The 10,980-nt window shown below is 55.4% G+C and overlaps 1 protein-coding gene across 1 annotated transcript in view; it reads right to left on the bottom strand.

Annotated features, from left to right (window-relative positions):
* Window positions 1–10,391, bottom strand: part of FHAD1 (forkhead associated phosphopeptide binding domain 1) — a 16,327-nt gene extending 5,936 nt beyond the window's left edge. Inside the window, exons 1-18 of the mRNA XM_070956131.1 lie at window positions 10,281–10,391; window positions 9,494–9,700; window positions 8,527–8,806; window positions 8,298–8,362; window positions 7,250–7,480; window positions 6,992–7,115; window positions 6,066–6,196; window positions 4,322–4,387; window positions 3,736–3,840; window positions 3,478–3,585; window positions 3,175–3,249; window positions 2,868–3,020; window positions 2,346–2,544; window positions 1,894–1,964; window positions 1,680–1,814; window positions 1,435–1,542; window positions 631–720; window positions 331–538 (exon numbers count right to left, since the gene is read on the bottom strand). Of these exons, the coding sequence (XP_070812232.1) occupies window positions 331–538; window positions 631–720; window positions 1,435–1,542; window positions 1,680–1,814; window positions 1,894–1,964; window positions 2,346–2,544; window positions 2,868–3,020; window positions 3,175–3,249; window positions 3,478–3,585; window positions 3,736–3,840; window positions 4,322–4,387; window positions 6,066–6,196; window positions 6,992–7,115; window positions 7,250–7,480; window positions 8,298–8,362; window positions 8,527–8,806; window positions 9,494–9,700; window positions 10,281–10,376 (2,452 nt within the window). The 5' untranslated portion in view covers window positions 10,377–10,391. The remainder of the gene's footprint in view (window positions 1–330; window positions 539–630; window positions 721–1,434; window positions 1,543–1,679; window positions 1,815–1,893; window positions 1,965–2,345; window positions 2,545–2,867; window positions 3,021–3,174; window positions 3,250–3,477; window positions 3,586–3,735; window positions 3,841–4,321; window positions 4,388–6,065; window positions 6,197–6,991; window positions 7,116–7,249; window positions 7,481–8,297; window positions 8,363–8,526; window positions 8,807–9,493; window positions 9,701–10,280) is intronic.
* Window positions 10,392–10,980: the final 589 nt, after the last annotated feature.

Genomic DNA, 10,980 nt, shown 5'->3' with positions numbered 1-10,980 from the left:
AGAGGGTCGGTGCAACCACAGAGAATGCCCTCATCCTGGGCGCCACCAGCCGACATTGTCTGGCCAATGGCACCCGGAGGAGGACAATCCTATGTGAGCGCACTGGGCGGTGGGAGGGCGGTAGGAGGTAGGAGGAAAATGCACTTCCTGCTCCCTTTACGTCAAGGCGTTCGCCGCCTGGTTCCCTTGGGGCTGTTGAGTAGCCTCCACAAAAGGAGCCAGGGGTTTCGGTGCGAAACAATCCAAGAGAAAACAAGGAAGACCCCCCACCCCCTCCTGCCAAGGGGGACACTGGGGCGGCCTGTGAGCCTCTGCTCCACTTCGACTGACCTCTTGGCTGGGGCCCGCGTTCCTCCTTCGGCTGCTGGGCAGCGCTGGACAGCCTCTTCTCCAGCTCCACAATGGTCCTGGCGTGCTGCTTGACCTGCTCCTGGTACTCCGATATCTCCCGCTGGTGCTTTTGCCTCAGCGACTCGGCCTCTGCCTCCAGGCCCTGCAGCCGCCTCTCCCAGACTGACAGCTTCTCTTCTGCCACTGCCTGGCAAAGGGAAGAGGCAGGGGGGCACCGCTGGATGTGGCCTGCCCTCCCTCCAAAGCTGCCCCGAAAGAGGCCGGATTCCCCCCAATTACCTTTCCCCTCTTGGCATCTTCCAGAGACCCCAGGTTCTCCTTCATCCTGGCGTTTAACGTCCTCTCCAGGTCCCTTCTCCCTTCCATCGCCTACAAGGCAGGGAGGGGAAAGGGAGGTGAGTAGAGAAGGGTCACGCTCGCCTGGCTGGCCAGCCAAACACAGAAAGCCTGCTCCCCCCCCCCCACACCACACACACACAAACTGTCTGCAACAAGAGGAAGGCAATGCAGGCCATCCTTGACTTACAACAGTTCGTTGGAAGCTGCACTTATACTGTTGAAGTTACAACAGTGGATGTTCAAAGTTATAATGGCACCAAAAAAGTGCCATTTTTTTCTCTGTGAAGACCGTTACATGACGATGATGTTATTAATTTAACAACTGCAGTGATCTACTTAACAAATGTGGCAAGAAAGGTGGGACAAAGCTCACTTTGCAAATTTCTTGCTTAGCCACATAAATTCTGGGCTCAGTTGTGGTCTTAAGTCAAGGAATACCTGTATTCTTCCCTACACCTGAAGTGCTGCCTTAGATAACACAGCATGGGTTACTTTTAGCCCTGGGTGACAACACACGGGAACTTGACAAAACCAGCTGTGACACACTCAGGCCTGCAGAAGGCCACCCCGGCTGCCCATCCTGCTTGCGCTGCCTCATTTCTTCCAGCTGCTCTGGAGCACAAACCAGGCCCAGAGGCTGCCCCCCCCAACCCAGGCCCCCGGACCTTTGCCCGAGGCGCCTCCTCCTTCTCCGTCCTCCTGCCAGCGATAGGAGGGCGCAAAATGGGCCGCCCTGGCACCCACCTGGGAGAGTTCCTGCACTTCAGCTTCCAACAGGCGGCCCCTTTTCCTCTCCTCTTCCAGGGCTTCTTTTAGCTCGGCTTCTTCCAGGGCAGCCCTCCTCAATAGGATCTGTGGAGGAAAGGGACCCTCTCCTGTGTGTGTGTGCCTCAAAGGGAGGGCTGGAGGCTGGCAGAAGCCCCCCCCCCCCCCCGCTACCTGTGTCCTGACAGGAACCAGGCCCTCAAAGGAGACCCCCTTTGGCTCACCTCCTTCTGCCGCTTCTCTTCCTCCTGAATCTCCCTCTCTCTGGCCTGGGACTCTCCCTCCAGCTGCTCCTTCAGCTCCTTCAGCTTCTCCTGCAGGGTGGAGTGCTGGGACTCCTCTGCCCTCCGCAGCTGATTCTGCAGGGAAAAAGCTGCACCCTCAGGATCAGCCAGACAGTTGCCCTACTCCCAAAGGGGGGCTGGGGGAGGCTGTTACCTGCAAAGCCTGGACCTGCCCCGTGATGCTGTGGTGCTGGTCCAGCAGCTGCTTCATGTAGGCGGCCATTCCTGGCAGAAGGGAGAGTGGAGCTGAGGCCTGGCATCCACCGAGGGCCCCAAGTATGGGGGGGAGGGTGGATCCTGAGACTGGACACTCTGGGCCTGTCTGAAGTTCGGTTCCTACAAATCCTGAGCAAGCAGGGCCCATGCTGCCCACTGATTCTGGTTCTTCCCTTGGATGCCCAGCTCTGACCCAGCCTGCCTGCTGCTTGGGTTTCTGGGAGGGGAGGTGGGCCTTCACGCTTGGCCCTGCCTGCCCCCAACAAAGGGACTCCTCCCTGGCCAGCTCTGGGGGACCCCGGCCCTCCAGATCCCCCTTTGCCTTCTGCGGCCAGGGTAGCCTTTTACTGGGGCAGCTCAGCTGGGAGGGGGTGTGTGGGGAAGACGGACCTGTGTCACCAGCTGGGGCATCAACGCCCATGTTCCGGAGCAGAGACTCCAGCGCTTCCACCCAGCCCAGTACGCTGTAGAAGATGCGGGCCAGGGAGGCTTGGATTCCTGACGCCAGTGGGGCCAGTGGGGGAAGGCTCTGCAGCTGGCTGATGGCCCCCTTCAGGCTCTTGGCAGAGAAAGAGGTCTTCAGGAACTCCTGGGACAGAGAAAGAGGGATGGGGGAGAGAGAGAGAGACCCTCTGAATGGGCATGGTGGGAAGCAGCCTCTTTCCTCTTGGGGTCATGAGGAATTCTGGGGAGGAGAGCCCCCAGGCCAAGGGACAGTTTCCACGCTGCAGCCAGCGAGGGCCAGCTCTCTCCCAGGGTGAGAAGGCTGAAATCCTGCTCCCTGCAAAGGGCAGAAAAGAGAGCCGTGCCCCATTTGGCCCATGGGCAGCTGGGCAAAATAAAGTTCCCCCATGGCTCATTAGAGGGCAGGTGTTTTGGCGGGGATGGGTGCGTGGAGGTGGGGTGGGAGACCTGGAATCCATCGAGCGACTTCTTCAGCAGGGCCAGGTTGGACGAGAGTTTCTCCATTTCCAGGCCCTTGATCTGCACTTCCTTCTGCAGCCCTGCCTCCTTCTGATCAGAGCCCTGCTTGCTCTCCTGCATCTGATGGATTTCTTCAACAATCTTCAGGGGGCGGGGGGGGAGAGAGGAGAGAAAGTTGGTTACTGAAAGAGAGGTGCCTCTGATCTTTCTCATGGGCAAGATTAGGTTTTGCTAAACAGGGATGTCCCACCCCCACCTCTACATCCTGCCCTCTAATAAAAGAGGAGGCTGTTACCTGCTCATCGGTTAGAGGTTTCTCGGGAAGTTCGGAAAAGAGGGCCCTCAGCACCTGGTTCCGGAAATGCTGCGCCTAAGAGCAGCAGAGTTAAATGGCAGGAGGAAGATGCCACAGACACCCTGCAGCCCTGCTTGCAGGATCAGCCCACCTAGAGACGCCCCCTCCCCTGCACCCCAGGTCAGCTAGGAGCTGAAAGGAAGAAGACGCAGGTGAGGAGGAGGAATCCTCCAAATACCAGGCAGGCAGATGGGCGAGGGGACATCCTGGGTGGGGGAGGGGCAGGGGGAACATGTGGTGTACCTGAGCGGCTGCCTGCTCCATCTCCAAGCGCAGGAGGCGCTCTCGGCGGCCCAGCTCCTGCACCTGCTGGGTTCGCCTCTCCGTCTCTTCCTTCAGCTCCCCTTCGGCCTGAGGGAGGTGGGGAAGGCAGGAAGAGTGAGGCCGAGCACGGCAGGACCCCCGACCCCAGAGGGCAGGGGCTCAGTTCCAATCAGCGGCTCCTCCCTTCCCAGGCCCAGCAGTGCCTCTTCCAGGGCCAGAGCCGCCCTGCCCGCTCACCTTGGTGGCTTCAGTCAGCCTCCGGGTCAGGGCCTCCTGCTCTGCGCAGCGTTTCTTCGCCTCCTCCTTGGACTGGCCGGCCTGCAGCTCCAGCTCCGCGATCCGCTGCAAAGGCATCGGGAGAGGGTCAGGGGCCGGGGACCCCGCTGGCCCTGGTGACCGAGGGGCCCGGTTAGTGCGTAAGGAGGGTAGGGGGAGCCTTCCTAGATGAGGCAAAATTAGGAGGTTACAACAGCCCAAAGTCAATGGTTTCCACCTTTGTGCTGATAAAAAAATAACAATGGAGGTTAGTTGTGGTTAAGACCTGATTTCTGCTCCCGTGAGAAGGGCCAGAGGGCCCAGAAGAAGAAGACTCAGTGTGCGAGGAGGGAGACCCGCCCCCCCAGGGCAGGCGGCCTGTTAAACAGGAGCTCTTCTAAGCTGAGGAAGAAGCTGGAAGTCTGAGTGAGCCCAGCTGCCCTCAGCTGGAGAAAAGGAATCAGAAAACGGCATCAAATACGTGGAAGGATGGGGGTCCCCCTCTCTGAAGAGGGACTTCTGAAGAGCTGCGGCCGAGCGCAGGCAAAAAAACGGAGGGCTGACTCACACTCTGATGGGCACTTAGGTCTCTGTCCCTGAGTTCCCGCTTGGTCTCCGCTTTAATTCTAGAGCACTGGAAAGAACAGCAAGGGAGGGAGACGCGGTCAGCCAGCAAGGGAAAGGCCTGGCACAGGATAGACACACACACACACACACACACACACACACACACACACACACACACACACGAAAATCCAGGGAGAAGGCTGGGGTTTCTCCCACTCCCTCCCCAATCTCTACATGCTGGCATTTTCAGCCACCTCTGGACATCTCCGGACCAAGGCAGGAGGAGTGGAAAGGAAGCCAGTAACTGACAGAGCCAGAAGCATTAGGCCAGACCTGCCAGGGACCCCCACCCCACCCCTTGAAGACCTGCAGGGTTATTGTGGTCTTACCGCAACGGCCCCTTTCCAAAGTCTACTAAATGGCCAGCCTTTGCTCCTTCCGGCTTCCTTTCTTTAACTCTCCCCCGCCCCCCTGTCCTTTTCATTCCGAAACCCTTCCAGAATTGGTTTGGTGCTTCAGGGGATCTAGCGATTCCGTTGGCCATCATAACCCCTAGCTTTTAAGAGGAGGAGTTCTCCTCTTTGATCTATAAAGGACTCATTCTACGGGAGACAAAGACTCCAGCCAAGAGGCTCCTTGATCTGCCCAGGTGCTAAAGTGGCTAAGGTGTGGCTTTAATTTTTCCAGGGAGGCACCCTGAAACAGCCCTGTCAATCAAGCTAGCAGGTTTCCAATCGATTTTTTAGCTCTGGGTACACACACACACACACACACACACACACACCATGCAATTTGGCACGTCCCATGACAAACATTAGCAAAGGCAACTGATAATTGCCGACACACCCATTTTTTAAAATGTCACCACAGGACTATTTCACGCATAGGAGCATTTCTCTGGCTGCTCCCAAGGGCTCAAGGGTTTTTAGCCTGCAGTCAGCCATCAGCAGTGGCTTTTACAGAGCCAGAAAAACCTCCTCTGCTTGTGACCTCAAAAGATACCTTGGAAGAAACTGCTGTTTTCAGGAATAATTTTTGATCATTAAATAAATGTAACGGAACTCCGATTAGAACAGAATCGAAGGCATAAATCAATTCATAATGTTGTTTTTTCACAAATAATCTCCAAATTTACAGCTTATTAAATCCTATTTCCTTGCTAATCCAAGGCTGAAGTTAAAATTAATTGTTTTCCTAGTAAAGGTTTAGTTATCTCCATATATATCCTTGCTAAATTGGTTTTCTGCAAATCGCTTGGCGAGTTTTATGAGGCCTCTGTCTCCGACCGGTATTTTTATTCTCGAGGCTGGACAGCAAAATAACCCCTTCCAGAACTTCAACAGCTGGGAAAGGAAAAGGAGCTTGCCAATGGCACGTAAGACTTTATTTCTTGGAAAAGAAAAAACAGGAGGCAACCCAGATGAAGAAAGAGGAGACGGGAGGGAAGAGGAAGAACTAGGAGGCAGGAAGGGAAGGGAAGGCCTCAGCAGGGCAAGAGGAAAAAACCCCTGCCCCCAAAAACAGATCGGACCTGCCTGCAGCACTTGACTGACCAGAGAGGTCTGACCAGCAGCACTGGTCCCAAGGGCCCCTGAGCGGGGGAGGGAGTGCCTGCAAGAGAAGGGGAGCTGTTCCCGAAGGGGACACAGCCGTCATCCATCACATTCCCCATTCTCAGCACAGCAGGAGAAACCCACAGGATCTTCAGAATCACACGAGGGAAGCATTGGAGGAAGAGCGCTGACCTGGGCGGAAATATAGGCCAGCTGGTTATCCTTCTCCCGACTCTCCTGCCTCAGCTTCTCGGTCTCTGTTTTCAATTGCTGGAAGCGCTGCTCCTTCTGGACCACATCTTTTTGCAAACTGGTCACCAGTCCTGCAGGGAGCAGCAAAAGGGAACCCAAAGCCATCAGCTCAGCTGCCTCCAGCTGTGGGGAGTTGAGAAGAGGAAGCGGAGGGGGGGTGGGGGTGGGGGAAATGGGTTGTCAAACACAGTGGCCTCTGTTAGGGATCTGTTTCTTTAATCGGTTCGCATTCTGCTGGAAAACTACTGCCAAGAAAGCCTGTATGACACCAGGATGCTCTTGTTACACAGAGGGCCCCCTTTTTTCTTCTTCCCTTCAGTCACCTCCGGAGCTGCCAGCACAGGTTTCCTTGCTGGCAAGGTTTTGCAGGAGTGGTTTGCCACGGCCTCCTTCCTGGGGCTGAGAGGGAGTGACTGGCCCAAGGTCATCCAGTTGGCTTTGTGACTAGGGCTAGACTAGAATTCACCATCTTCTGATGTCTGGCCTGATCCCTTCACCTCTGCGCCACTCTGCTTCTCCCTCCCCTGTTTAACCCAGCACTGTTCTGGGACGGTGAGCCTTTTTCACTGGGAGGGGGCTCAAACTTTAGGCCATGTCACTGAACACCGGCATCCACACTGTGGGACCCACAACGGACCCACAGCGGAAGGAGCGGGCCCCCTCTGGGGAGGGTCTCCACATAATCTTGTTTTCCTTACGGCCACCTTCCTGACGGTTGCCCTCTATGGCCTGTCACGCCTGTGAGATGGGATGAAGGGAGGTTTCCCTCCTGCTCACTGGCTGCTCAAGGGCCTCTTCCGGCAGCCCAGAGGGAGCGCCTGAGTTCCCGGGAGGAGGGACTAAAGGGAGGACAAGGGAGCCGGCACCTGTGGTGAGCGCATAGCTCTTCTTCAGGGCTTCGTTCTCCTGCTTCCAGTGGGCGATTTGTAGGTCGCGGTCCGAGAGGGAGTGGTACAAGACTTCGCTGGTGTTTCTCTGCAGACCGCTCACCTGGGAAGGAGGACACAAGAGCAGGAAAAGGAGAGGGAGGTCACACCAAGGCACCTTTTGCACACTGATGTGAGAACGCACACATGCACAGAGCAGCACCATTGCCGCATCCCCCCGTCCCCCCTCCAGCCCACCTGCTCCTTCAGCCTCCTGATCTCTTCGGCCTTGGCTTCGGAGTCTTTGTCGAGGCTGGCCAGCTTCTGATGGAACTCGGTGTCCTTCTTGGCCAGGGTTGTCACCACCTTCTCGTTCATGGCCAAAATCTCATGCTGGAGCTCTGCGATCAGTGTGTCCTTGCGGCTGCACTCACTTTCGAAGGCGGACAAGCGGTTGATTTCGTCCCCCAGTTTCAAAATGGTCTCTTCCTGCAGAAGGAAATAAGTAAATAAATCAGCAAAAGAGGAAAAGGGCCGCTTGGAAGATGGCCCTATTCTTCTTCTCCCATCGATACTTTCTGCATAAAACCTTCTGTGACTCTAACAGTGGTCAATTCTGTAATTCCCTGATGAAAGCAGGAGCTGGAGGGGAAGAAACGCCCATGCAGCACCAATGGCTGCGGGGGCCCTGAGAGATCATCCAGCTTCATTGCTCAATCTTTGGTGGGGAGAGTTTTCCCAAAAGGCCCGGCCTGAGCAGCAGGTGGCTGCTGGAAGGAAAGGCTGTTTCTGGCTATCCACCTCTCTGGAAACGCTCTGCCCAGCCCCCTTTCGCTGACCACCTGCTCTTCCTCCTTAATCACCTGCTGATGGTTTTTTTTTTCTTCATTTTTTACATTTTCATCCATTCTGCTTTCGAAAGGGCTGCTCTCATCTCTCTTGAATGATTTATGCTGCTTTCCCGTCCCACTGATACGCTTCCTTATGGTGGGTACCCACAAACAGCTTTGCGAAGCCGTCTCTTTCTCTCTCTCTGACCGCAAGTTCTTGCCTAAAGGCTAAAACCTTCCTTTTTAAGTCCACCAATCTTGCCTGTGGTCTGGATTTCTGGGCAAGATTCTTTTTTTTTTAATGAGAATATTTGAGTCTGATGGTCTCAAGTGGCTTCCCACAACTCAGCTTTGATGCCGAGAGATGGGACCTGCCTGGAGGGAGAACCAGGATGGCCTTGCCCAGGGCGGCCTTCCGGGCTCCCTGGAAATCCTCACACTGGGGAAGGGTGTAGAAAGCGGAGGTCCTCACTCACTTTCTCTTTGAGAAGCACATCCCCCGGGTGGCTGCTGGCAAGAGGGCCAGGGAGGGCTCCACTGCCTGGACGAGAACAGGAAAGAAGTGGGCGGCCCATTGATAGAGACACAGGGCCTCTCTTCCCCCCTCCTCACACTAACCCCGAACGACTGGAGTGAAGTGAAGCTCCAAACTCCAGGCCCAGTTACTGCTCTGCAGACAGGCTACCCTGCTCGGTCCCCCTGTACCTGAGAGGGAGGCTGGAGGCCAGCTGGATGGCTCGAGAGAGAAGGCAGAGGAGGAGACGGTTCTGCCCCAGGCGCTCCCAGGCGGCCTTTTTCGGAGGGGGGGGCGCGGCGAGGTCCCGCTTGCTGCATAGGGCCAGCTGGGGCTGGCAGGTGAGGACTGCTGAGAGGGCAGCAATGGAAACTGGGGAGCAGCAGCTGCTGACGGAGGGGAGGCTGTCTCTGTAACCACCTGGATTTGGCCCGGCCAGGCAATGCGCCGATTCACCGGAAGATAAGGCACCTGCTAGACGACATGGGAGGAATCTTGTCTGCCCCCAGAGCCTTTCCCAGGGGGCCCAGACGCTGCAAACCTCAGCTGGCTCAACTCATGTTCTGCGGGGATTTGAGCTGATTACACACAATGCTCACTGCCCACAACCCCTCTCCGAGGGAGATGGTCAGTTAAGAAATATGAAATACAATGAATAGATGGCCTTCATCCCATTGGACAAGCAGGGAAGTCACAGAGGGGAGTTGAACCCATGGGGAGGAGGGCAGTGGCTATCATAGCAAGGCAAGAATGCCGAGGCTGCCAATGGGGCACAGGGACCTTACCCAATCAAGGCCCCCCAGGCATGCCTGATCCCCTCCTCTCTACCTTCACAAACCCTGGACCACAAGAGGCCAAATGCCAGAGGTTGGGGGTGGGTCGGCTGTCCAGCCGAATTCCTTGGAAGAGGGCTGCGGGCACCAAAGGAACATTTCAAGGGCAGAAACAGTGCATTCTTCCACCCGAGTGGAGCCCAGGAACAGGGACGTCAGCTCCCAAAAGCCCCGAAAACTGCCATGCCAGCCGTGGTGTGCGTGATCGCGAGCCCTTGTTTGAGTCAAGCTGTTTCCTTTTAGTGGCTGGCAGGGCCCAAGGGAGCTCTTCGGTTGAGGGAGGAGCGGCCTGACCAGCCATCCCCATCGCCAGCACCTTCTTTACCTGAGGCGGTTGGTCCAGCACCAGCTCGAAGATCGGCCCACCGGAGCCGAAGCGCAGGAGGTCTCCCTGGCCCACCTTCACGGCCACATTCTGGATCTGACAGTCATTCACAAAGGAGCCGCTGCTGGTGTTGAAGTCCCGAAGAACGAAGCTGTGCTCGGCATCGCTGAACTCAAGGGCAGCGTGGTGGTCTTCCAACCCTGGAGACTGAAGGGGGGGAGGGAACTTTTTAATCTAACTGCATCCGAAGCACAAACGAAACGCAAGACCATCCCGAGGGAGGTGGGGAAAAGTCCTCTTTTTCTCTTTCATCACTAAGATGATTTGGACTGCTTCTCACACATCCAAGTCAACCGATACCACATTCCGATGTCTGAAACCAAAAATCTGAATGGTTTTAAAATCTCACTTCCGCCATGAGGCAGCAGAGACACAAAAATTAGAGTATACCAGTATTAGCTTTGGAAGGGGGGAGGGGAGGTTCTGGATCATTTAGCAGATTTAACAATTGTCATTGGCTTCCACTTTCTTAGGCGGGTTCAAGAACTTACTGGAACCAACAAGCATCTGCAAAGGAACCTTGGACCAAGACTGGGCTTTTACGTTCACAGTTGATCCCTTGCTCAACATGAAGCTTCTCCTTTAATTCTGAAGTTTGAGCAGATTCGACGGAGGGGGAGAGATGGGTGGGGGGTGGCAGCAGGAAGCCTTTAGGACCCCCACCAGGGAAACCTCCAGCATCCCACGCAAGAACAAAGGTCCCACATGGAACGTTCAGGGCCTTTACCTTAAGAACGATGTCTGAGTCATCATGCTTTCCTATCGTCGTTATCTTTGGCCTGAGCGCCAAGATGCCGTCCGAGCTCCTTAGGAAGGCCTTCATGCTCTCTGCCAGACGATGGGGGGGGGGGGGCATGGTGAGAAAGCGCAGGCTGAGTACTTCAGAGACTTACTCAAATGTGGGGAAAAAACAACTACTACACCATCTTGCCATGTGGCAACAGCCAAGGCAGGTTCTCTGATTGGGACTCTCAAAGGAATGGGAACCAGGAGAAAGTGGGTACTTTTCATTCCTTTTGCACCCTTTGCAACTCTTCTCATCGTTCCTACTACCCATCTCCTTCCACTTATGACTGTATGACTGTAACTTTGTTGCTTGTATCCTTTCGATTTATATTGATATTGTTTCCTGATTGCTTATTTGTTCCCTATGACTATCATTAAGTGTTGTAGCTTATGATTATTGATGAATGTATCTTTTATTTTATGTACACTGAGAGAATAGGCACCAAAGACAAATTCCTTGTGTGTCCAATCACACTTGGCCAATAAAAGTCTATTCTATTCTTTGCTTAAATTGGGAAATGCCCATCAGGCCCCCTCGTCTCCCCCTACCCCCCCTTTGGCCCCCTCTGCGATTCCCGGGCTCAGAGGGGAAATCCCTGCCAGCGTTTCGAGAGGGGGGGGACGATGGGGGGGGCACGGGG

This window comes from Pituophis catenifer, unplaced genomic scaffold (assembly GCF_029215685.1).
Source record: "Pituophis catenifer annectens isolate HBS135680 unplaced genomic scaffold, rPitCat1.0.hap2 SCAF_18, whole genome shotgun sequence".
Taxonomy (NCBI): domain Eukaryota; kingdom Metazoa; phylum Chordata; class Lepidosauria; order Squamata; family Colubridae; genus Pituophis; species Pituophis catenifer.
The sequence above is the reverse complement of the archived record's forward strand: the minus strand, read 5'-3'. Positions and strand labels throughout refer to the sequence as shown.